The sequence below is a fragment of the Syngnathus leptorhynchus genome, chromosome 1 (genome assembly GCF_054491065.1).
Source record: "Syngnathus leptorhynchus isolate UIUO chromosome 1, UIUO_Slep, whole genome shotgun sequence".
NCBI classification, from domain to species: domain Eukaryota; kingdom Metazoa; phylum Chordata; class Actinopteri; order Syngnathiformes; family Syngnathidae; genus Syngnathus; species Syngnathus leptorhynchus.
Genome location: NC_141195.1, coordinates 10790812 through 10818763, shown reverse-complemented (window position 1 = coordinate 10818763; position 27952 = coordinate 10790812). Strand labels below are relative to the sequence as shown.

The 27952-nt window shown below is 39.1% G+C and overlaps 1 protein-coding gene across 1 annotated transcript; it reads left to right on the top strand.

Moving 5' to 3' along the window:
- The first annotated feature begins 753 nt into the window (after positions 1-753).
- Positions 754-25179, top strand: ctnnbl1 (catenin, beta like 1). Its single transcript, XM_085922520.1, has 16 exons — positions 754-920; positions 1387-1599; positions 2821-2927; positions 3023-3164; positions 3571-3666; positions 5525-5618; positions 7902-7993; positions 8565-8637; positions 9136-9194; positions 10150-10298; positions 10947-11128; positions 16362-16459; positions 17140-17220; positions 21472-21609; positions 22423-22495; positions 24620-25179. Exons 1-16 carry the CDS (start codon positions 891-893, stop codon positions 24706-24708), a joined length of 1716 nt encoding a protein of 571 aa, XP_085778646.1. The 5' UTR covers positions 754-890; the 3' UTR covers positions 24709-25179.
- Positions 25180-27952: the final 2773 nt, after the last annotated feature.

Here is a 27952-nt window from a genome sequence, read left to right as displayed (position 1 = left end):
AATTACAGCAGACAGTTTTTCTTCTAATAAATTCAAATTTGGCATGATGGACAAACTTTGTCCAGATGCTTGAAAGAAGAAGAAGATTTTGAGTTTTTATTCATCTTTGGCAGCCTCAGTTCATTTTCAATGCACAATAATTGGTAAATAGCTTCCAGTTTATTACTAGAATGTAAATATTAACAGGAAACTATTATAAATTAGGCTATATTTGAGCGGTTTGAAATAGACTATACTCTTGTATGTCAAATTAATGTATTAAATACATTTCACTAGACTAAACTACAAAAGATGAACCATTTCAGGATTAACCTAAAATGTGCAATGACCTGAACTTTATTTGACCTTCTCTAAACTCTTGGATACATATTTTCAATTGATTGGTGTTAATGCCGTTTTGTTCAATTTGCTGTTCTCTATCAGGAGCCGTATGGCAAAAATCACAACAGTTTCCCCCAAATCGGCCAAAAATCTACGTGGATGCCCGGGACCTCGTTGGCCCCGCCCTCTGTGCGTCCCTGCCTCTTCATCATGCTGTTCACATGTAGACATAATGAGACCAAGATAATTAGATGTTCTAAGAGGACACAAACAAGACCTGTTATTGTTATGTACAATGAACCAGCAATTATATGGACTTTTTCAAATGTTCTATGCTAAAAAACAAAAAAAAAAAAAAAAAAAAACTAAAACCAAAAACTCCACCATGGTTGGGCCAGAGCAGCGCCGTCAGTTTTACATTTTACGACAGTATCTTCGTTCAACGGCAACGGTACCTCCCAACTGTTTTACGGCATACATGTACACTTTGCAAGTAGCTGCTCATTCAAGTGTATTTGTATTCTGAAAATTTTAAATAGTGTCTCGTTGAAGTTTTCAAACCAGGAGATATGGATGTCGGAGAACTCTTGAACTATCAGGTGTGGATTAGGTTTCCCCTCACTCTTCGATCGACTTTATGTTGCTAATACTTCCATTGAGAGTCCATTGAGTTGCGTGTGCCACTGTTAGCTGTTGTGTTTCGTCGTGTTTTATGTTTGCGCGTCTGCTTTAGTTTGTTAGTTGTTCGTAAAGTGTTTGAAAAGAGTTGTTTAGCGCATTACGTGGCGGGATCGTATTACTGTATCTGTCTCGTGTGTTTATCAGGGATTAATGTTCGTAACCTGCTAGCACAAACTAGAGGAATGCTGGTCCTGTAGCAGAAGACACAGTGTTCACTATACAGTTTAAGTTCACATATCAGAAATATATATTTTTACCTCTAATAATTTTTCACGACGAAACCCCGATCATTACTGTGTGGTAGTAATTGTGCAACTCCTCCCGTTTGACGGACCATAACCGTGTTTAGGGGAAGTATTGTTTATTGCATCTCTTCCCTTGCAGCCTGATAGAGGAGCAACACGTTCCAGAGAGGATGTTGCAGGAGAGGAGGATCTGAGAAGCGCAAAGCATCAGAAGTTGTCCAGTGTCAGACACAGAGATGGGACAGGACCAGGAACTGAGGGAGGGGCTGACATGAAAGACAGTGATGACTCGACAATGGATCGCAAGAAGATCTTGGAGAAACTGATGGACCAGGATGAAGATGATCCGGAGGTAGATACATTTATTTATACACTGTAGAAGTATACAAGTCAAATACTCTTGGGGTTGTACTTTTTAGAAATCTGTCAAAGATGTTTATGGATTTTTTTTTCTCAAAAGGTCACAAGACTGTATCATGAATGATGTTTGGGCTGCTTGATTATGGGGAGAAAAATATGAATCATGACTATTTTGGTAATAATTTAAATCAAGATTATCCAAATGATCTTTTTTTTTTTGCGCAAAAGCCAATTTAAATTCATTGAAACACTATTTGGGTAAATTCCTTTCAGACCAAACAAACTTCATACAAATGATTATTTTTTTAATAAAAATTTTTATGCCTTTTTTTTATATTGTAAGCAGTGTGCATAAATTCTCTGGGATTTGTACACTTTCAATCCAAACAACACAAAGTTGTTAAAACTTTAGGTGGTTAAACACGTATGTTGGGTTTCCACCTTAAATTGTAACTGTTTTCCTGTATAATTTGCTAATGATTGTTTATCAGTCCTCTTTTATCCTAAGCACTTCTACATAACACTCATTTTAGGAAAAAGTTGATGTTGTGGTGTTGCTCTCCCTCTTTACTATTATTGCGACGCCGTAGAAAACAATGCATGTATGTCCAAAGGGGCGCGATGACATTCATGTCCCTACAGTGTCAATTCTGCGACATCTAATTTTTATCTCAGAAAAGAAAGATATCGTATGTTATAAGACTTTATTAATTCATACCGATATATTGTTTAAATTCGAGTTTGTAAAGTAACAAAATGGTTATTTAAATAGCAAGGGGTGAATACATTTGTGACGGATGGACTTGAATTAGGGAATAACCAATACTTGGTGTTTGTAAATCTACAAAAGTGACTTTTGAGACATTTTTCTGTTTTCTCCAATTTTACAACCTTTGGGGCATTCCAATTTGGAGATCCAGCTGGCTTCTAATGGTAATTGACAGTAAGAGAAAAGTTACACCACACTCTGTTCTTTATAATGTACTAACTTTACTCACCATGCCATATTTTTAAAAGCCATCAGGGAGAGAGCTAGACACTTTTCATTTTATTCCCCCAGCAAAATCCCCCAGTGAGTGCAAAAACTCTGACTCTTCTCATATAATTAGAGTGTCTTTGTGCTGCAGGCAGCCATGTGTCGCCTTGACAAAAGGCTTCTACTTGTTTCCTTTTCATCTTTCCCCTCCTGCTATTTCCCTCTTGTATCAAAAAGGCAGAACCGGTGGATGAGAGCTCAGTGAAAAAAATGATCCTGACCTTTGAGAAACGGTCCTACAAAAATCAGGAACTCAGGATTAAGTTCCCCGACAATCCAGAAAAGTAAGCCCACCAACAACCTCCTTTCAGCCAACTTTGTCGTCGAGCGTTTCACAAAACCTCTTTATTTTAACCTCTTGTTTTGTGCCCCCATCCAGGTTCATGGAGTCAGAACTGGATCTGAACGACATTATACAGGAAATGCATGTGATTGCCACCATGCCCGATCTCTATCACCTGCTGGTGGAGCTCAACTCTGTTCACTCTCTAATGAGCCTTCTCAGTCACGAAAACACCGATATCCTTTCTGTGGTACACTATCCAATTAGTTTGTTACTTATTGGTCATTGCCAGTAAATCCCAAGAGAAATTATTTGACAATGAGCAACACTGGGAATTGAGTCCCTCAGCAATCGTACATCAATGCTTTTAAGGACCTAAAATGCCTTAGAGTGAACTTAATTGGACCTGGCTATGATATGATTTTTAGTACATCAGCTGTGAGCTTTGTCTTCAACTAAACAGGCCCAACTTTCTCGGTACTTTCGCAGTTCTCAGTGAATAATGTGAGACTTTTTGTGACATTTTTTGTTTGCTAGTGTGCCACGAGATTTTTCGAATCTGAGTGTCTTGACTCAATTGGAAATGTAACATGGCAACATAAACTTACAGATTCTAGCCCTGTTGTCCTTAGCCCGACCTACATGTTGCAATAGCAGTGGTTGACCTCCTCCAAGAGCTGACGGACATTGACACACTCAACGAGAGCGAGGAGGGGGCCGAGGTCCTTATCGATGCTCTGGTGAGTGAGTACGGCGACTGAAGCAGTCACTCGGTACTTCCGCTGTCTGGCGTATAAAACAAGGCACAGATATTATTTCAGTCAGTTGGTCATCGAAGGATTTGGAGGACATCATCCTCATGATTTGCTTTCTGTCTGTTGGGCCAAAATCCTCTGAGATTTTCTTGTTATTAAATGAGGTTGAAGAAAAAAGCATAGTGGCGTCCTTTGCTGCTTGGCAGCTGCTTGGCAGCTGCTTGGCAGCTGCCAAGCAGCAAACCAAAAAAAAAAACTATCATTCTGGCACGATTATGAAACAACATGCTGGAGTGTCCTAGCAGGGGAACAATAACAGTTGTCCTCATTTTGTTGGGCTTTTTGAAAAGATATGCACATCGGAAAAGGTTTATTATCTGTGTATTTTCTGTGCGCGCACATTTATTACTGGAATGACCAACTCAAAAAAGTCCCTGGTTAAAATAACACCACAGGAAAAAAAGGTAAAATTTCCCATATTTATTTGATATATGTATTTTGTCTATTGGCTTGTTAAGACTGGGAACCAGAATTGAAAAAAAATAAACATGAAAAATGGGCAACAAAAGACAGTGCCCAACTTCCTCATTTATCTTCCTTAGCCAGGTCTAGACAGATGGGCAAGCATTTCAAGCAGGAATTCCGCGATTTACCTGTCTTGTGCTGCTGCCTTCAGTTTCCCTGTGAGGACACTGATGTGTTCTCAGGCTGGCTGTGAGAGCTCGTTCTGCCGTGCCGCATGACTGTCCTAACTTTGCCCCAATAACTCCGTGTGCTTGGACATGAGCGAAATACCTGACTGGGGAGTTATAAAAATAAAAGTAATTTCTGCCTTTTGTTTTTATGCCTTCCACAACCAAGGAATGGGTTTCTAGTACATGGCTTAACGCTTTGGTGTCGTTTATATCAGTTGTAGTAGTAATATTTGCACGAGACACTGCTGCCTCTTGACTGATGGACAGAGAGAACGGAGAACCGTGACCTCAGATTTGGAGATACTGCAAACGAGTCCTCTCTTCCCTGTCAATTTCCCTTGTCTGATGAGGCCGACAAGACTACATCATCCAAAAATAGCAGAGGTGACAGGGCTCCCAAACTGTTATTTGTTATGGATCGGCTTGTTGGCTTGATGTGATTGTTTAAGACAATAATGCCGGTTGCTTTTCACCACTCCACTGGGAATAACTATGACATAAAAATGCAGTCCATTTACTGCGCAATGGAGCGATAGAAACCTAGCTCCTCTTTACAACATCCTTCAGGCGAGACTCTTTCAGGACAGCAAGGTTTGGTTGGACCCATTTGTCTCTTCACTTGCTGTAATGCCTCCTAGTCCCTCTGTCCTTTTTGCTGGAAGGCCAGGTGGTACCCTTGATAAGATGAATCAAAAAGATCCCTGACCGTCCCCGGTGGCTCATAAATCAGTGTGGACCGTCGGTCTCCTTTTCTGTGCGTGAAATAGCACTTTGATTCAGCCGGACGGCAGCCTGTAAGCTTTGTTTTATCATCAGCCTCCAATCTTGACTGACAACACTTGCGTCATTCCACAATTTCCGACCTCCATTATCCTCTGCCACATATGTACGTGAAAAATATATGCAACTTCCTTTTCATTTGGGTAGATCTATATTCCTCTGCAATGTTTGATTTAAGTAACATCTTGTTTGATGCATGTTTACCATCATGTTCATGTTCTCAGTACTGTATCTGATTATTTTCAGGGTTTAAAAAAAAAAAAAATAGTCCCACAAAAATTCTTTTCAACCACCGCAGACATATGAGCAAAGTGAAAATGGTAATGAGTATTCCAATTTTTGACCGAAGCTCCATTTTCTGTGTGTAGTTGGAGGGCCAAGTGGTGGCGTTACTGGTGCAGAATATGGAGCGACTGGATGAGCAGGTTAAAGAGGAAGCTGATGGTGTCTTCAACACACTGGGTAAAGACTAACAAGTGTTCTTTCTAAGAAACACGGGCTTTCTTTCATTACTTTTTAAAAATGGAAGGAAATTCTCCTCACATGCTACACTCACAATGGATTCACCCAGACCGCCATCAAATGCTGCACAAGCTTTTGTTTATTTAGATTTCAAACCAATTTGAGTCCTACAAAGAAAAATAATTGATCAGTTTTAGATAAGAATCAATGTTTGGTGGCAGACAATCAACGCAATAATGACAATACTTCAATGCCACGTGTCAATAAGTGGTGTCAATTTTCTTCAATTGATGCCAGGTTGAGAAAGTGCCTCAATGGCGTAAAGATTGAGATTGAGATCCAATTGCATTCTTATCAGTGATTATGCCCATGCTGAGACTACCTCAATTTGGATAGTAATTGATGTGACACTGGAATCCGTAACCTTTGCTCTATATTCTGGTTCTTCCATATGTTGTGCCTCTCATCACAACCCTCATTAGCTCATTCCATTAGAAAAGTGGTTCTTTTGTGGTTCTCTCTTTTGGGGTGGCAAAAAAAAGCACATTTTCAGCAATGATAGAGGAGCATGGATGTACGGTAAACATTTGACATGACAAAACTGTGTAAAATTCCTTGAAAATTTAGATATATTGAACAGTATTTTTTTTCCCTCTGAACTGCCCTATTTACAACACCTCATCACATAAGAATACATGTTTGAATATCTAGTACAATAAAACACAACTAAGAGAGAGGAACAATATGTAGTAGAAAACCTAATTTCAAAGAAGTTTTGTGCACATTGTAATGTTGAGTTATGTTTTCATTCATGTGCTACCCAGAAGCTACCCCAAAGCAGTATAAAAGATTGATATAAAAAAAATATATATATATTTAACTGGATGCAAAATCCATGATGAGACCTTGTGATCTGAAGGTGTGGGTGTGGGCCGTCACATACTTGGCCAGGTCCTTGTCTGCATTTAGCCTGACGTGACTCAAAACTTTTCTGCCTCTCAGCTCTTTTTTGCTTCCAATGACTCCGCTGAGATGATTCTTTTCTTTGCCTCCAGATTGAGGCCGAGTCACGGGAGAGCTGTTGAGGTGTGTGTGAGTGCGTGTGCGCGTGTTTGGCTCCGGATGTGTGTCGGGGGAGCAGCGCCTGTGTATAGTCTATTCAAGTGTGTGCCTCTGTTTGCACGCGTGCGTTATGGAGGGAGCTCTCCCAGCTTCAATAAGCCTTTTGTCTGCTCTCTGCTCTGAGCCTGCTGTCCTCCAGGAGGCTGTCTGTCTGCTTCGTTTGAATCCTTGATAAAGTCCTCTGCCCCCCCTCTTGCTTTCCCTGGCTCAGTCACCAGCAGTCCCCTCTCCTCCTTTGTATTTTCCCTTTGTCCCATCTCTTTTCACGTCTCCCTAATTTTCTCTACCGTTTGTTTATTTTGCTTTCATTTCTTCATTCACCATATTTGTGGTCTGCTTGTGCCCCAGCGTTCCACCCATCATCTTTCCACCCTCCCTCCCTTCCTCTCCTACTTTCATTCATTTGTATTCCCTTCCCTCATCACAATTCCACATTATCGCTCACTGTCTATCCCCTTCTGCGGCAGTTCGCTCTGATGAAGATATCATGTGGCAGCAGCTTCTTTCTAATCATAGTCTAAGAGGGAACAGGGACCAAGCCCAGACAAACCTTTGCATATCGACACACACACGCACACACACACACACACACACACACACACACACACACACACACACACACACACACACACACACACACACACACACACACACACACACACACACACACACACAATGTATCCCTTCATTAGTCTCCCTTTAAAAGTTGTCTGTGGGCTTCTATTGAATTTGAGGCATGTGCAATCGCAAATGCGTCAGCCTAAAACTGCCGCTGACACTTGTTGCCACAGACTGCTACAGAGGAGGAACTATCATTTTTTGACAGCCCGAGACAGATCTTAGATATGTATAGGATGGATATGTTTCTTTGACACAGATTGTCTTCATATTGTGAGTGTGATACCTCCAGACAGGCCCGGGAAGAGATTCAGCTGCATATCACATTGTGTGCACTGTGCAGCTCATCTGTGACATTTTTCTGAGGTAGACAAGAAGTCCTGACTGATCTCGATACAGTATGCTCCATGGGATCCGTACCACCACCAAAATGTATCCAGCGCTTTACATTTGTGCAGTTATTTGACATCCTACAGTAGGTGAATGATTCAAATGCTTGTGACAACAGCAGTTTGAGATGTGCATTTTGTTTTTGTCCCTCAGCCATTATAGAAAATATGGCTGAATTTAGACCAGGACTGTGCACAGAAGCAGCTCAACAGGGACTCATGCAATGGCTGCTCAAGAGAATTAAGGTAAGAAGGAGGACTACTGCTATCAAATCCAACCACAAATTGTTGTACAGGAGGTAATACTTTGGATTGTAAGGAGGGGGCAGGATAAGAGAAGATATGGCTTCCTTTTGTTCCTCCACACGTTATGAGTCGCTTTGTTTTATTTCATTTTATGTTTCTATTGTTTGAGATAAAGATAATAATAATAATAATATTATCATTGTTAGAATTGATTAGAATCGATGTTTCCATCTAATAATGCATAAGGGACACCTTCCTTAGCATGCGGCATCAACATGCTTCTTTAGCATGCAACCTACACTGTGGACCGACTTAAATATGTTTTTTTTTTGTTCTTTGTGATACATTCTGTGACTGGTGCGACTTGTACTCCAGAGTTACTTTTTAGTTCACCACGAGGTAAACAACATCAATATAACTTCATTTAACTATGAATGAATTAAACAATAGGACATTTTTCTTTGCTTTCTTTGAATTCACAAAAGTTCTGAAATTAAAAGGTGTATCAGGTGAATTGCCGAATTGAATTGAATTAAGAGCTAATTGACGTTTTCTCACTGTTCTCCATTAGGCGAAGATGCCTTTTGATGCTAACAAGCTGTACTGCAGTGAAATTCTGGCCATCTTGTTGCAAAACAATGACAGTAAGTGTGTTATTGTGAGTCACGCAGATCGTGGTTTACAAATGAGTTCCCCAGCTCCTTGTCTCTTTTTAATTACCACTCCTGACAAAGTCTCACTATAGATGCCCTTTTCAAAATTCCACCCTCATGTTTTCACTCTTTATTATTTTGTCCCATCACGTCTTGATTGTATTTGCTTCACCACTCTTCTATTAATCTCCAATCTCGTTTAATTTCTTCATTAATTGTCTCTCTCTCGTTGTATGCTTCGTTTTGCATTTTGTATTACTCCCTCTAACTTGTGAAGTCTCAGGTATCAGACAAATGAAGGTTTCTCATTAGAAGTACAAGACTCTTCAGTCATGCCAAATTTCACCAATGAGTCTTGTCATCCTCCTTTGGTTCTTCACTTTTTAGTTTGAGGAAGAAGATTATCAGTCTCAATTAGTGGCCATCATTTAAAAACTTGCACATTTTCTCTTGCTTCTCTGATTCAGTTTTTCATTTTGTCTTCCACAGACACGAGAGAACTCTTGGGGGAGCTGGACGGCATTGATGTGTTACTACAGCAACTATCTGTAAAACTCTTTTTGAGATAATTGCTTTTCCTGTCCATTCATAATCTCAATACCTGCATATTATCCCTGTTATTGTTTGAAAAGGAAAACATTAATCTTTCCTTTGACAGAATTGCCCCCACAATCACAATAATCTGATAGTCTCCTATCAGTACCACTACTAATTTGTAATGCCACGTTAATTTCCACAGAACAATACTTGGCTCGATTTACTAGTGATGCTTTTCCGTTGGCCCAAACCCCAGTGAAGTTAATAACTTGCTAATTCTTTTCATCCTACATTTGATTTTAATACACTAAAAAGACAAGATATCTCATGTGCAAACTGATTAATTTTAGGGTGTTTTTGTTCTTAGCAAATATTCTCTCATTTTGAATTTGAAATCTGTAACACTTCCTGAAAAAGCTGGAAGATGGGGCAACGAAAAATTGGTAACATTAATGAATGCACCAAAAGGCACCTATTTGGAACATTCCACTGGTGAACAAGTAAATTGCAAATAGGTGAGCAATAAAGGCGCATTACTGACAGGCTTAGTTGTTTACAAGCAAGGATGGGGTGAGGTTCCCCAATTTTTGGATAATCGTGAAAAGAAATATTCCAGCATTTGTCCAACATTCAGGTTCAGTGATTTGTGTGTGTCGTTAGCACGCAAACCATATGGCTGATGCAAAGCAGAGCAGGTTTCTCATTTGCTCCATTTATCTTTGCCAAGTCATTTGAATACACAACAAGTCTCAGTCCCACCTTGAGTAAAATGTGTTTCCTACATTGACTAACAACCTCATGCTGAAGTAAAAAGCGATAAGCATTGTTCTCCTTTGCTGGAGCCTTTTTGAGTGGGTACTGTGTGATAGGGAGCAAAATAAGACCTGGGGAAGACCATAGAAATCGTACATATTTAATGCAGTGGATTGATGATGTCCATTTATCTTTATGTGAACTTCCTTTAAGGTGTTTAAACGTCACAACCCATCAACAGCTGAAGAGCAGGAGATGATGGAGAATCTCTTTGATGCACTGTGTTCCTGCCTAATGTTGCCAGCCAATCGGGAGCGCTTCCTCAAAGGGGAGGGTCTTCAGCTCATGAATCTCATGCTTCGGTGAGACCAAATGTTTGACTAAGAGGTGTTTGCAGAAAAATGCCAATGTTCATTTCCACTGAACTTTAGACGAATGTGTTAATTTGACCTTTAACCCCAGCTCATCTATACTGTTGTGTGTTGGATAGTGACAGTCAATTTGTGGGGTCAAAACTATATTGTTGACACCCCGAGGTTTTAAGTCGAGTGTCAAGCAAGTGAATAGGCTACTTCCCCATGGGAAAGTGTGCTTTATATTGCTCCACCCCTGGCCTCGCCAACCGTCCATCATACCTAATGTTTCTGTCTGGAGAACCATACTCAACTGCCTGAAATATGCCCCCTACTCCAAGATAAATACTGTCATCTGTCATTTGTGGCAACGCAGGAAGACAAACGGCTGTGTTTCCCAGGAGGAGACGTGTACTGAAAATAGAAACATTTGTATCTTGCTGCTATTATGATCATATACAGTAAATTACTACATGTTAGTGTTTGATTTATTTGGGGAACTATTTGATACTTTTCCATTCACAATTAACTGAAGCATATTTATACCATAAATTAGACTGTATTTCAAACTCTGGATTTTAAGAAGTCAACATTTTGCTCTTATATTTGATGGCAATAGTGTTGTTGATTATCGCTTGCGTTTTCTGTTTCATGTAGGGAAAAGAAAATGTCCCGAACCAGCTCTCTCAAGGTTCTGGATCATGGGATGATTGGACCAGAGGGAGCAGATAACTGCCATAAGTTTGTGGATATCCTCGGTCTGCGAACCATCTTTCCACTTTTCATGAAAACTCCCAAGAAGATGAGGAACGCCGGTGTTTCTGAGAAAGAGCATGAAGGTCAGTCACAAACTGCAAGGTAACGTTTGTTTCCTGGCAAATTGAGCAAAGGGCTACAAGATCTTCAATGATAACTTTATCTCGTCAAATTGTGGTAAATTAAGCCTTGCCTCAGAGCTAAAACAACATATCTTTTGAAATATCTACTCGTTAACAAGGTGACTTCCAAGGAGGCTGTTCTTCGCTCACTTGTTACCAGTTTTTGCCTTTACTCCTCAAGTAAGCATTGCAGGTTTGAGAGTAGTTATCGTTCTTCATGTTTCTTGAGTTGCTTCATCTCCCCTCCAGTGCCCCCCAAGGGAGTTTTGCCTCAGAAGCTGTAGCTTTGTTCCAATTTGGAAAGAACAACCCTACCAACTAACAACTTGTTTTATTCCTGAGATTAAAATCTCCAAAGCAATTTGTTTGTAAATCCCATGTTCTTTAGAAAATGTCAGTTGTAAACTACACTGCAGTATAATGCAAGCAATAATGTGTTTACACCCTGGGAAATCATAGCCGTTGTGGTAATAATCGACAATATATGATTACGTAATACAGTCAGTTTTCGATGCATGTCGATTCAATATAATAATGTTACAATCACCATCACAAAACAATTTTTTGGTTTTAGATAATGTGGGTTCGGGGTCTGTTTATTGGCCTTTCCAATCTAACGCATTCCACTTCTTCCCAAGAGAGCTCTTTGTTGCTTCGGCAGTGTGTTTTGTTTCACATCTTTTTTTAAATTAGCTGACAAATTGTTTCTGTATAGACTTGTGAATTCATTTGTTACTCATTGAAGATTAGTGAGCCATCTCAGAAGATGATGAATCATCACATTTCTTCCACATATGAGCCTATATGTTTGCGATCACGAGAAGATCCTATCTTTCGCCATACTTTCCTAATTTTTGCCTCGTCAGTTAAATAAACTTATTTCTGCACTTTTTGCTATTTTAGAGTCAGACAAATGAGGCTGTCTTCTAAATTATGTTTCATACCCAGTTGGAAATAAGCAGAACTAAAAGTGGAGATGTTGATATCTTGTCTCATACTCGATATATATCCAATGTCACCCGGGATACCCTTCTTCCCCTGCTGAACAGGATATGCAGTATAGAAAATGGATGGACGGATTTTTCATTGTTCCCCCATAAAGAACACATCCATGCTACTACAAATTAAAAACAGGTTTTGGTAAAAACTGGATCGGTTTTCCATTTAGCTGTGAAGAGTGTTCTGTATTGTCGTCCGTACGGCTTGTCCCAGCTGAAATATGGCACACCCTGGACAAATCACTTGTCCATCATAATGATCATTTTAATCAGTCATATGTATATGTTATAAATAAATTTAAATAAATGAATACATTGATGTCATACAGTAAATTGCATAATGTTGAGCCCTCTTAACTGTTTTGAGTCATAATTGAAAATGTTCTGAATCAAAAGTTTATCCATAGTTACAACACAGTAGAGATGAATTCATCATTCACTTCAGTCAAAAGTAATTAAAATGTCCTCCCTCTTTTTTTTTTTTTTTTTTATTCATTGCCTCCCTCTATCACAAACCTTGGTGCAAGATTGATCCCCATGAAATCCTTTCTGAAATTGACAGTGAGAAGGAACAGACATTAGCACGCAGACTGGCATAATTAATAGATATTGTAATTGTGTAGGAATGGTGAAAAAAGAGGGAGGTTTTGGAACATTAAATTGAAGCTGTCTTTATGAATTTACTAATTACAAATTTTTTTCAAGGTTGCCTATAATTAATTGGTGTGCATTTCATTTCATTATCAGTGATAGGAGAAAAGGACAGAAATTTAGAGCAGCCGGTTTGTTATATTTAGATGGTTAATGGTCTGTGTGTGTGCACAGGAACCTAATTAAACAAAGCATAGGTTCAGGAGTCATAGCTCGGGCACTGAAAAGTTTCTTTCATGTGCTCATTTCTCACAAATTTTATGGGCAACAAATGGCTCCATCCTCACCCATTCCTATAATGAATGCAACAATCTTCATCTTAAATTGGCAACAACCTTTATGTTACAATGGGGGGAAAAAACCTAATCTATTGTCCGGATCTGACTAATGGAACTCTCGAATCAGGCTGGAGGAAGCTGTTAAGTTGGAATAGGTCACATTTACCAAAATAGAGCCACCCTCAATACTTGACAAAGGGATTTTTTTTCCTTACCATCCCAATAGTTTCGCACTCATCTTTGATTTTAGCCAGTATTATTTTATTAAACTGTGCAAGATGCAAGAGTAAGGCATCATCTGTACTCTATCATAAATCTTTTATCGCATATCTCATCTGGAAGCTTACAGTCAAGTCGACTTTCCTTTTAACATTCTTGTCAGTGTTTCTTTGCTTTGATAACATTTTGAATGATACAAGTCTGATTGCTATCCGTGTTGTCAAAGCCGCGATGCTGCCTAATCCTATGACAGTAGTTAATTTAACACAAAGAAGGATTTGCTGAAAATCCCTGTGTAAAGACGCATTTAATTACGTTGGTGCCTTTTTCCAATGGGAACTGATCATATTTCATGCTGGTAATCTCATGCTCTAATAATGAAGTAGACTCACGCGTTTATTTTAAATTAAAGCTTGAACATACATAGTCTTACATGGCTTGATTTGTATTTTTATTTTTTTGTTTGTTCTCTTCCTCATTTGTAACGGAGCTTGTGGTGTGTGGTGTCATAGTACCTGAGTATATAGATGTATATATATATATATACACATCTCTGTGCTTCTTTAGTTTAATGTGGTTATACTTTGAGGTACAGCGAGACATTTGGAGTTTCCTGTTGTCATTACCTTTTGGTTGAGTTAACTGGCTATGTCAAATGCTTTTATATTTTGGAATCTAAAGCCACTGTGAGTAATATCACATTTTTGGGAGAAAGACCGTGAGAAAAAAGTAATATTATCATTATTATTATTATGACTATTATTATTAATATTGTTGAACAACACAACCTAAACTAGCAAAATTTCTACTGTTGGTTTATAACATGCTTATTATTGGACCCCTCTGTGAGAGCACCTTCAAAGCCCAATTGAGGTTGTACTTTCAATAACCATACTTCCCTGGTGCTGAAAGGTTGATTACCCTTTCCCGGGCCACAAATATTCTTGGTCTCTTTTGTGTCTCACAGTAAACTATTACCACCTGCAGTTGGGAACTATGTGCTTTCTGCTGCTGCTCAATGAAACCAGACCTTTTGACATTTGCATACAGTTTAATGTTGGGATGACAATAGTAAGCTTAAACCAAACACTTTCAGGGCTTGTGGGCATTGATTAAGTGATCCATTTTTCAAGCTTTAAAAGTAAAGTAGTTCTCTTCCAAGAACATTGTCATTGGAAGTATGCTGATTAGTGATTGCCATTAAACAAATCAAATAAATTTATCGTTACTGTTCCTTGTGCTGATACGTATTTGAGTGTGTTCCAAATATAGAGTATTTGTTCACCTTCTAGTTGTGTTACTTTATTATACCTACCTAGCCACCTTCTTTGCAAAGCACGTAAATTAGGTATTGATCAAACGCTTGTCTCAGGACAAATTAGGAAACTGTTTTACTCAGCCTTGCCCTTAGCTTGTACCCTAAATGCTTTCCACCTCTGTCAGTCTCAGAGATCAGCGCTTAGTTTCAAACTTTTGTGTGATCTTTTTCTTTTGTGTGATGTTCCCCCACCCCCTCAAAATGACTGTTGACCAACTAGTTATAGTTCAAAGGATTCTCCCAGCACAATATTTTACTGACATTAAATTAAGTATGATGTCAAAACACTGAACAAAACATTTTGATCAAGAACGTTGTGATGCTACCAACGTAGGGGTGAACAGTTTTGAAAAATAATCCAATTATGAGTTTGTTTTTTCTTTCAATCCATTTATCACTTTGTCATGTCTGTGTGTGTTGCAACTTTACAGAATTTGGATAGTATAGGAGTGAATTAGAGTTGATCTGCCATTGCCAAATTTACAGACCTGTGGCAATACAAGTCAGATATCGTAACTCTTTTAACAATTCTGAAAAAACAGGCCATCTTTTGGGATTTTAGTTTCAGATGAACATATTGCACAATTGACAAGTTGTGTTTGTTATTTCCTCTCATAATGTCGAATGTTTACGAACTCTGCGGTGCTGGTGACTACCAGTACTTTCTGCCCTTCAGTCTCATGGGCAAGCAAGCTGCAGGTCACAAAGACAACTGGCAAAAAACAACCTCTTTTAAAAGCAGAAATAGGATTGATTCCTTTGCTCTTGTTGCTTAGCAACAGAAAAGCCTGGTTGAGTGAGAATATTGACCTCTTGTTGAAAAAGTCCAATTACATTTTTTCCCCACTCGCTAGATTTCTAGAGATTTTACGGTGCCATGTTCTTGTGCTCCTGTGTGTACAATACATTGTTTATTCGATATCACAAAACTAATATGACTGTCAGCCGCTTGTACAACCTTTTAGTAAGTCGGAAGGCATTCAAATGGTTTCAAAAGGAGAACTGCACTGAATCAGTATTTGTCGTGCAGTAAAATGTATTCTATTCATTTCTTGTTACCATTAGAGTCATTGAAAACCACGCGCATGATAAAATGAATTGTGCATCTTTTTTCAAATGTATTCAGAGCTACTGCTTACCGCCCTATATCATTTTTGCATGATTTCTATTTATATTGTGTTGTACATTTATTTATTTTATTTTCAGGGTGTTAGAATTGTTCCATTCTTTCACCGTATGCTAGGCGCAATACAGGCATTTATTTGCATGTCGGAAACAGTTCTGAAATTAAGGTTTACCGTTTTTACCCATATGGTGACATAATTTTACCCATTTTAATGACTGTTTGAGTTGGTTAGTTTGTTTTAACATCCACTTTATATTGAAGTAAATACATCCACCTATCATTTGAGTGGTAGTATGAATTATTTTATTTTTTTCTAAATGATTTTTTATAACACTACTTTGTGATTGACTTGAATTATTTGTTTTAACATCCACTTTATATTGAAGTAAATACATCCACCTATCATTTGAGTGGTAGTATGAATTATTTTATTTTTTTCTTATAACACTACTTTGTGATTGACTTGAATTATTTGCTTTACTTGTTCATTTAATGTGAACTTGATTCAAATGTGAATATCTAATCTTTCTGTTCCAGTCAATGTACTGGAAAACTATGTTTTAACAATACAATCAATTAACCTTTACCTTGTGTATTTTTTCAGAGCACGTCTGTTCAATTATTGCCTCCATGCTGCGAAATCTCAAGTCCCAACAGAGAAGCAGACTCTTAAACAAGTTTACAGAGAATGACTGTGAGAAGGTCAGTACTTTTGATCTTATTTGCATTTCTTTTCTCCTTTGTACCGTCTTAGCTTCTGTATCTTTCAGTAAATGTAGTTTTCATCGTGATGCACTAATTGAATTTCTGTGTAATTGGGAAATTCATGTGTTTGAGCGACAGTGCAAAAATGAAGAGCATCAGCAATGATGATGAATAATGATGAATATTAAAATTTATGTTTTTTTAAATTTGGGGCAATTGTATATAGTATGCTCCCTTGATTTTTGATTTTCTTTTTTTTTTTTAAACAAAGAAATATGCTTGAGCAATTACTGTAATTGAAAGCAAAAAACAAGAATGTTCTTTATTAATTGTAAACATAGCCGCATTGCCAGTAATGTGGGTGTGCACACTTGTGCAATTGCACAACATTTCTTTAGAAATTGAGCTCTTGATGTTATGTCTTGTTTTTTAAGATCATCAATGGCATTTGAACATGTTTGTGTAGACTTAATATAATTTCTTGATGCATTGCAGACATCATTTTCTCAGATATTTATTTGCATTGCTTCCGTTTTATGTCTTACCGTGTTTTCTCATTCTATTTTGTCTTATTCTTTGCATTCACATCCTTTCTCTCATGCAACCCCCCCCTTTGGCTTTTGTATGCTGCCACACTCGCTTTCTTTCTCCTCGCCTCAATTTCTTTTTCTCACCAGGTTGATCGACTGATGGAGTTGCATTTTAAGTACCTGGAAGGCGTTCAACAGGCTGACAAGAGGATCGAAGGGGAGAAACATGTAAGCCTTTCGCCTTCCATCCACTCCTTTCTCCGTCTTTCTCTCAATACCTCACTCTCTCCTTTTACAACTGTCTCATCGTGCACCTTTTTGGTTGCAGAAAAAAAACATTTACACGTTTGCAGTGAAGATGGCGATACGAATCACAGTCTCTGTTGTAAAACACAAGATGGTTGATCTCAAAACTGAATCTTTTGTCGTGGCCGTTCTTCACAATGTCACATCCTAAGCTACTTGGAAAAAGCAGACCATTCTGAGCGATGACAACATGACACATTGTAGGAAAGGAAGTCAAAACTGTACGCTTCTGTGAGGCTCCTATTGAGTTCCTTCCAATTGTGTCACAGTAGCTGTGGAATAGACAGACTGATGGAGACATTTTGTAAGATAAGGTGGTCAAAACTTGACAGAAAATAAATAGGATGCGGGAGCTGCTGTGAACAGACTATAGAGTGTATATATATGAAAAAAACAAAACAAATGAATAAATACAGGAAATAACCATTTTAATGGAGGTAAGTGAACAAAGGTGAAGATAAAATTCATGTTTAAGAGTCGGAGACCATGTGGCAAGAAGATGAATTTGTCAGTCAGACTGTGATTGCCTTGAAAGGCCAGACAGGTTGACATTTTATCTTCTTTCTTTCACTTTTTTCTCTCCCCATGTGCCGCTGTCATGCTCTTGTTTCCTCTTCCGGAAATGGCAAAAGGATGATTTGTGTGTGATAAGAAAGATTGGCTGCATGTGCACCACTATCTTCGAAGCCACAGACATACACACACCTTCTTTCCTTCAATGACTCATGCACATATGCAGCTAGTCCAACTTGTGACAGAGACATAGCTTGAATTTATTTTACACATCAAAAACATGTCATTCAGCCTTTGACTATATTTCAGAAATATAACAAGCATTGATCAGAGAGACTGGCAGTAGTATAAAAATATACTTGTCATATTACAGTCAACACGATTTCCTTTGTAATAGCTTTTGACGAGAGAGAATCATTATTACCTCTGCCAAGGATTTGATTTGAAGGTTAGGATTTCATTCATGTTGGCTTTTAGCGTTTCAAATGTTTGTCTGTTTGTTCACAATTTGATTACGAGCTTTTTGATGTAGGTACATATAGAGTCACTGCCCAGCCACCACGTTACGACTTTTGTGACGCCTCTACGGAATTAGAGACACGATAGGTAGGACTCGAAGACTGGCAACTATTATGGCAACTATATGTCCTATACAATTTTATGATGGTGATAGTTTATTTCTAGAACTGAATTTCGTTATTTCTTATCTGAAGAAGGTTATGCATTCAAGTATCTGACGTTGAGAACTATTGTGAAACAGAAGTCACTGTACTAATCCTATTGACGGAAATGGAGTACAACAACTGGTTCCGCAAAGACTGGAACGCTTCACTCATCCTTTTGTGGTTAGTTGAAAACTTAAACTTGCCAAACTCAAAAAACAGGTGAGCCATGATTGGCTGTTTCCCGAGCCCTGAGCAAATGTGATGTTATTTTCAGTCGACAGCAAGTGGGAAAATGGCTGTCGCCTGATACAGATAAAAAAAAAAGTGAAAATGCAGATTTTTTTTTTTCCATGACTGCAAGAATGTGTTAGACACCATCTCATGTACAGTATGGCCATCCCCTCAGCTCCCACTGCTCTATTTTATCTCTCAGTTGCACCTTTCCCCTGTAAGCCTGTTTTTAAGCACTAAACAAAATGGATTTATTTGTAGCAGGACGTCCACTGGTTTCTCAGGGAGAAAATGTCACTTCCAGACAACAGTTCTACCCCCCACCCCCCAATAAGCCGCTTATTTTTCTGCCTTCTCCCATCAGTATTATTCCAAAATGATCATCTTAAAGCTACCTTCCTACTTCCTTTCATTTATATTCAACAGTCCTTACTTTTCTGTTTCTTCCTCATTTTTCTTACACATTATATTGCCTTTGAACTGAAGTACTGGTAGTTTCTGCAAGCTGGGGGGTAGGGAGGTGGCATCATTTGTAGAAACATTTTATGTCAACTAAAGCTTCTACCCTGAAACCTGGGAGTCCTCGGAGCGATACATAGAGCAGGTGTGGCCAAAAATCACTTATGGAGCATCAATTCTGGGATCAACGCTCGGATTTTGCTGTCGTCCGACGTACTACGGGATGCGTTTCAAAGGCACAACCCCGCCAGCCATAAACACAATGCGAAGTTAATACTTGCTGCCTACGTCCATTTATGCCGAAAGCAATTGTTTCTGTCACGCTGACTTTGCCACGCATGTAGATATTTTTATGGGGTAAGGCGCAACAACGCGCACCTCAAGGGCATTAAATCGATGACAACTGGACTGTCTTGGATTTTTCGCCTCGCATCTAAGCAGGCTTCATCAATTGATGCAACAAGCCGGGTGCCGTGGAACGACTTCTAAGACACAACAGTCCAGCTAGCATCGATTCAATTCCGGAGAATGAAATGACCCGAAAGAATGAGAATATTTACAAGCACACTTCAGACATGTCACACTTTGGTGAGTTCTGTGCAAAATGCATGAGAAAACATTCCAGCGCTGATATTTATTACCTTGCGCCTTTAATGTGAATTTACTATGAACACAGCTGCTCAAATATTTTTTCATCAGACTGCGTATCTGGGTCTTTAATGAGCTTACATAACACCCCACCCCCCCCCCCCCCCACCCCAAGTCTAATAAAGAACATTGCTTGACTCGCACACACAGTCCAAATGGGGTTTTGCAAATTGCTGACAGCATCACATTAAATTTTGCGTCAGGGTACCACAGAAGATGAGACAGCACAGATTTTCCTGTCCACATGCCCATCATTATGCGGGTGCATTAATTAAGTGTAAAAAAAAGTTAAGTACTCATGTAATTTGTAAAGAACACGAAAATTGTGAAAATGATGTTTAAGCAGGCTACATCAACTACAAAGTGCTAAAAAAGCTTGAATGATAAACGTGCACGGGTTCAGTGTTTAGATGATGTCCTCCTTCAGGATGTGGCGTTGACAGCGAACATGTTGTTTTTCATCCTGGTGTGTGCCTTTCGCCAATTGATTGAGTTGTGTTCATAAGCCGAAGTCCAAAAGCCATAATTGGGTTCTGCACCGTCATCGATCTTTAAGGACAAGGCCGATTAAATCCGGACAATGCAAATGTCACATGCGGCGCCATTAAGCTCCTCACTGGAAGTTGTTTATTTTCATCAGCAAAGCTTTGAAAAGTTGCCCTTTTTCCTGATTTACTGTGTTTGCCTTGTTAAGCTGTTTTCACAGAGAAAGTCATTCTCTATAAAAGATCACGATGTGGCTCTCTGTACACAGTGCACACTCACCAGCTACTGTTTCCATACATCTTTAGCATGTATCTTTAATACAAATAACAGCCCAAAATTCAGGTCTATATTATGCAAGACTATAAAAGACATTTTTTATTTTCACTCTTTCTCAACTTAGAGGTAAAATGGATTGTTTGTATGGCGCTCCAGTGGCTTACACACCAATTCCCCCTCTCCACGCCACGTCTGCTGCTTAATCTCTAATGGTGATTAATGTTGCCTGTATGTGTATTGGCAGCACTATGTTATTGGCATACTGACGGGGTTGTTAAGATGGATAACTATGCAAGTGTGCCTATACGAGAGTGCGTACGTACGGACGGACTATGTGCCGTTTAGCGGTGAAATCAATTGATTAGTGCGCCTGGTCAGTGATGAAAATGGATTTGTGGAAGAACTGCAAAACCACACTTCAATTAAAACACTGCACTTTTTGGGTGTATCTCTTTGTTTCCAGGTGGTTTCTTGTGTTGAGAGAACAATAGAAGCCAGCAAATTGTAATTTGTTTGCCTTGTCGAGCTCCCTGTGGAGGCTTTTGTGTATTCAGGCCTACTTGTTTGTCAGTGGTCGGCAATAAGAATAAATAAACTGTTCATCTGGTGTAGGGATTTTTTTTATTTTTAATTTGAAAGGAGGATTTGCACATTCCCAGTGCACTATGGAAGGATTTCACAGATTTGTCGAGAATAGCATGTGCAAGTGGTCAGAACAAAACTTTAGACAATGTAATTAGCAGATGGCTCTCTACGAAGGTGTATGTGATGCTTCTTATATTTGGCTTTGCTAGAAGTTGTGCAATAAAATGTAAATGCATCCATTGTTGAGGAATTGACGTGTGTGTGGGTGTTGTTGGCATGGGTGTGTTGGTTTGCATGTGTGTGCTTTTAGGATATGGTTCGCCGTGGGGAAATCCTTGATGACAACATGGATGATGAATTTTACCTCCGTCGACTGGATGCTGGACTGTTTGTTCTTCAGTCCATATGCTATATAATGGTGGAGATCAGCAACTCGGGACTATCACAGGTACAAATATCATCATCATAATCAGAAAGGCTTGGTCGTGGTATTTTCACTTTGCATTTAAAACACTCGTAGAATGAATAATAATAGTAATGAATTATCTCTTTTGTAAAAAAACACATACCGACAAATTGGGAGCATGATGCCAATCAAACTAGCATATGAAACCAGTCACTCCCATCTTTTTGGGCTCTTTAAAAAACCTGAGATGAATGTGACATAATGTAAATTTGTCATCTCTGCATCATTTTACTCATGAATCACTTGAATAATGCTCTGTATCCAGCTTCTGACAATGAATGAGTTTGAAATAACTTCAACTTGTGCTAAAGCCAAACCAGTTCACTTGAGACTACATTGATATTTAGGTTCTGTTGAAAGAAAAAAAAATCTTTTGGCTATTGAAAGCACCCAAGGTCATTTCCGTTGAGAAGTGGTCCTTGGAAAATGTTCGCCTGAACCCAAGAATTTGAGAACTCCTGATCTCTCAGCTAACTAGACACTACTACGCTCCCTGCCCACATCGACAACTTTTGGCAGGTCCCAATTATCAGAAATTTCTGGCTCACAGACATTTTATGATATCCCCAGCTCACAACAGATTTACTTGATTCAGTAATTTGACACTTGGTGGGTGGGCAAACACTCCAGATAATTAAAGTCAATTTTCCATTATATCTCCCCAAAGTTTGAAGTGAGTTTCTTCTTATGTACATTTCAGTGATCACTTTTCACTTATAATCCTCAGGTTCAGTTGTATTTCAGAAGTTTTATACATCATGGTCTGTCTGTCTGTCTGTCTGTCTGAATATATAGCTGCAGCAGCGAGTTCATCAAATTCTCAACTTAAGAGGAGGCTCTGTCAAAGTCGTGCGCCACATCCTGAGAGGTGAGTCATCAATTGTGCTCTGTAAGTGGCCTTCAGCAGGGCCAAAAAAAACAAGGGCTGATGTAATCATCCATTTCTAAGATATTCCTAATATCCTTATTCATTGTATTGAGCAAATTTTTCATTTTATTGTGCATACATTTGCCAAATGACATGACGTTCATTTAATCAAACGTAATTTTTTTACTGACTCTGGCACACAAATCTTGTGGAGGAGAAAATAAGCACCGATAGACTTCTTAGTCATTGATCCTTGTTTACGAGAGTTATGTGAACCCTGCAGATCCATGCGACAACCTCAAGATACTCCTCCTTAGCCAATGACAGTGGTCACTCTCCTGCGTAAAAAGGCTCCATAAAATATGTAAGGTCATGGGGATACGACTCAGAACAAGACAAGCTGTTGGAAAAAAAAAGTCTCAGCCAAAATTGTGACTTTTCTCTCTTCACCATTCATTAGATTGGAGCGTGTAAAAGAGAAACGGGCCTGGAGCCAGCAGCGATGTTTTTTTTTTTTTAGCGTGTCATCTGTCGTTCCTATATCATTGTGTGATAAAGCTGAAGAGGCTCCACTCACACCCCCTCTGGCCCTGGAGCGTGTAGCAGGCGAGATAGAGCCATCCGTCACACGTGTTGGTGCCAGCAACGTGGCGACGGTCCAATCGTCATTGTGTTGCATTTGCCTCTGATTGCGTTTTTTTGCATCAAGCCAGTGTGTGCGTGCGTGCGTGCGTGCGTGCGTGCGTGCGCACTTGTATGTGCATACACAAGTCCTTGATTTTTGTCACACTTCATTCCTTTTACATTATCAAGCCTGTCAGGAACAATATGTTAGGTTAGGACATTCATTATTTTTTCCCCACTCAGTCTATGGAAAACTGTAGCTTAAGCACTTTGTGAATGTTGTTGCGAAACCTTTTAACCTGAATGGTTTTAGTTCACGAAATAAGCGGGAGGAGAGCTTTTCTATTTGAGAGGGCTTCGGGTGTGGTTGAAATAAGCATGCAGAAACATTGGTGTTGCATAAAGGCTTTTGTAAGGGATTGATGTCAGAGGCTCGGCATGAATAAAACAGATTTTGAGCGCACAAATGGCTCCAAACCCTGCTGAAAGGACAAGGTCAACTGCAATCAATTGAGACACAGGTTGATTGATTTGGATTATTTTTTCTCCTTCAGGGAATAATGGAAATGGATCCATTCCAGGGTCAAACCGCCCTGCTGCATTTACAATACCTTTCGTAACTGTACAGTCAACCTTTGAATATTCTTAACTGCTACTCAAGTATCAAAACATTTACCCATAGCCCTCATTATAGAAGAGTCAAATGTGCACTCACGCCTAACTTTGTTGTACACTGTGTGAAGGACAATTTGAACCTGCTTGAGGGTCTTGTTGCAAAAACAGAACAGGTTGCCATCTTGAATTTACCAAGTGGCCAGAGACCACTTAGCGTTGGCATGACAACAGTAATGCTGTTTGCCAAGATTCTGAAGATTTTGGAAGTAATAAAAGCCCACCAGATGGTTTTCTAAATATAGCCCCAAAATGAGCTGGCAACATGTGTCAAAGTGTCCTTTCTGTTTTATGTGACATTTTAGAGTTGGTCAACTTCAGTTCGCACGTCAAAGTTAACAATATGGATGATTGACCTTTCCTCATAATTCCTCATAAAACTTGTGTCGGATTTCGGAAGTTTGCAGGACACGTTTATAAAAACACCCCTGTTTAGATTTCTAGTGTGGACTTTATAAAATCCTCATAAATTGTCATCACGACATGCTGAATCTTCAAGTAAAGCAAGTACTAAAGTTCTCTTAATTCTTTTTTCCTGCACTTTTCTTTTTCCTCCCTGGGGCGTGATATGTAATTCCGCCCTCCGACAATATCGGGTACCCCACCGAGGCTGCAGCTGCGGTTACTTTCTTTTTCCTTAGCAGTCACACTCAATAAAATACATCTGGACTATGACTGTTCTGCCCCAAAAGGACTTATTTCCAGCAAAATTTTATTGGGTATAAAGTCATCCAAAAATAATGACTGATTGTTTCTTCAATCCTTTCTGCAGCGCTGGATGTCAACGTCATTCAAGTATGGCCTCTCATCTGTCTGTCTCTTTTGCAGAATATGCAGAGAGCATCGGAGATGGCAAGAGTGAAGAGTTAAAAGAGGCAGAACGCAAGAGGATCATGGACCTTTTAGAAAACTTTTAATGTACTTTTTCTTCCAGAGGCATCAAACATTCAGTTTTGTTGCATGGGGATCAGTTGCAGCCTTGACAAATGGCATTTATACTATTTTCTGTAACATGTTTCTTTTGACAGGGTTTCCTATTGTTTGTAGCATTACTACAGTCAAAAGGTTTTTCTCATATTCAGCTAGGCCAAAATGTTCATACTGTTAGTGAGCAATATTAAAAACAACAACAAAAGCCTGATTATGGCAATCAAATGTACTGAGGGAGTCTTGAAGTAAAACAATACTACTCAATACTCTTGTGTTGTTTTGACGTTCAGAATTCCCACTGAACTAAATGGAGAATTATTTTGTTTTCTTATCTAATCAAGCTTGTCAAGCAAAACAGGGACTCAGTGTGAGCTCTTTTTTTCTTTTTTGAAACAAACCTTTGTTTTTGGATTTAAGTTGAAAATGTTTTCTAATAAAACCTTTGGTAATAAAATCCAGATAGCCTGTTTGCTTTTTTTTGAAGTTTTGTCAAGGATTCTTATTAAGCTTAGGCAGGTGAGAAAAACAGAACTGCAACTGAAAAATCTCATTTGAAAAGGCAGACAAGCCCCCTCCCTTTTTGTTTTAACACATCCACTGCTCCTAGTGGCATATTCTCCCATTCACGCTTGTCTTTTTTTAAATTTTTTATTACATGCCTTCCTTGTACACTTTGAAGGTGCTGTGATTTTCCCATCTAGAGTTGTGACACATCCACCGTGTGTAAATTTGTGTGCAACCACCAAATAGATGTGATTCCATAAAGTCTAAAGGTGGCCCTAATTTCCAGATCGGGAAGTTTCCACCAGACATGACAATCCATTTGAAAACAGGCCACACTTTGATTGGATTCTGAAGTTCTAGCCAGTGACGTATGTGCATCTCATCGAGCAGGATACTTGGTAGAAGGGGCATGACAATCCATTTGAAAACAGGCCACACTTTGATTGGATTCTGAAGTTCTAGCCAGTGATGTGTGTGCGTCTCATCGAGCAGGATATTTGGTAGAAGGGGCATGCTATTACTAAGTCTTTTCCATCACCAGCCCCTCTCATTAAAACAACCTCCCACTAAACCAGTGATTCTTAACCTTGTTGGAGGTATCGAACCCCAGTAATTTCACATGTGCATTCACTGAACCCCTCTAAGTGAAAAAAAAAAATATATATATATATATTATATATATATATTTTTTTCAAATTCAAGAGCATAAAATGAACTGTGCATGAACATCACCTTGTTCAAAGAACAAAACTAACACAATGCATAAACTCACAACAAATTACATACCTGCAAATCAGTGTTACGTCTTCTGTTGCCTTTGCAAGACCAGTTTAGATATGCGTCATCCAAAATTTACACGATAAATCAGGTGTGTTCGGACCTTCGCAGTGGAGGCTCTGACGAACCCCTGAGACCGACTCACCGAACCCCTAGGGTTCAATCGAACCCAGGTTAAGAACTACCGCACTAAATGCTTGACTCAGCTTTAGTGTTTTATTGTGTTCACTATTTTTTTTTTATCATCAATTTATGGTTTTCATCTTTTTTTGATAAGTTTGACTTTCCACTTTATACAGCACTTTGTATGCAGCTGTGTTTTTAAAGTGCATTATAAATAAACCTGAGTTAAGTTAAGCACACAGGCGTATATGCCCCAGAGTGCACAGGAGACGCATTATAACTCAGATGTAACACAAAATGATTGAACTACTGTGTTGTTCTTTCTATGCTGCATGTGTCTCGTAGAACAGCTACTTGGTAGTTGCCTAGGCCTTTTGAGTGAATACTTGCCAAATAATGTCGCAGAGCCATCAATTGTTTTTCTATTGTGATTGTACAGTTCAGCTGGAGCCCTTCCCTGTCGACGTTGGCTGAGAATCGCTCGTGACTGGTCACTTGTCAATCGTCGTTGAAATGTCCTCGACTCTAATCAAGACAAACGCTGTACAAGAACTGCCACTGCCGAGTAAAACAAGGACTCGTACATTTGGAAAAAAGTATCTCACTTGAAGGCAATTTGGTGGTGGATGAAAACAAGTGACACATTTGTAGGCTTGTCAGGGAATTAAAACCTTGCTTTTATGCAGGCGATGACAAAAAAAACGGAATCAGACTTCCAAATACAGAAATGTGCAGTTTTTACTCACATCATTTAAACACTAATCTGCTATCCTTGCACAATTAAAAAAAACTGTAACCTAACAGTAAATCACGGGCTAAACAAAAGGACCCAATTTGCATTATGTATTGGCAGAGGACGCCATCGTGCATCTCATCAGCGGTTACAACTGCATCGTGTTCGACAGCAATTTCACAGCTCAGGGGAAGGCGAATAATTGTGTTTCCAAATGGCTGAGTACAAACACGGTGCAATGCTGAAATACTCTTGGCTTCTTTTCTGTCATTTTCTTTTTTCTTTTGCATGACTGACAGGAAAGGGTCCCGTAGAGTCATAAAATAGGATTTAAAACAAGGACCTGAACACCACGAGTCCTAAAAACTGTTAGTGCAAGCAATTTGATGCTGTGTTGTTATTTTAAACTTTGGAAGATTGGATTTCCCTCTGAAACGACTTGGGAAAGCTAAATTGCTGTTGATCAGCCAAAATTCCAACACAAGTGACGACAAGATTAAAACCCTGGTTCTATACTAAAAATGCTGAATTGTTTTGTGACCCCACTGGCTGTGGATTTTAAGCAGATCGAGTTACTTTTATTCAAGAATGAGTTCATTATTTTCACCCAGCAGATTGGTTTTAAGATTGGATTTGGGCAGGCCCAAGCAGGTGGCCCTTTTTTTGTTTACTAAAGTTAATTTATTGGAACTTTCTTAAGAAATGTTGGTGGTGTCTCAGCGGGTGACATTGCTGGCTCAACTCCTCAACTCAAACCACTGGCTAGAAATAGAACAGCACTGGGACAGGATTCATTATTTTGCCCGTTTTGAGTTTTGTCCGAGCTCTTTTCAGAGACTTTAATATGGGAAATGTCAAATATACTCTGTTGGTTGAGAGTAGTATCTCAATTAAATGCTCCAATTTACTGAAATTTAAATAAAAAAAAACTTAAATTTTGAAAAGTACATCAGGACTTTAAAATATTTTCTAAATTTCAGCGACGGCTCTATCACTGTAATGCGACCATCGTAGTGCAGTTGCGCGGTTGGTGACGCGCTACGGTTGCGCGTTCGGCGGTGCGTTGCAGTTGCGCGATCGGACAAAATTAAGCT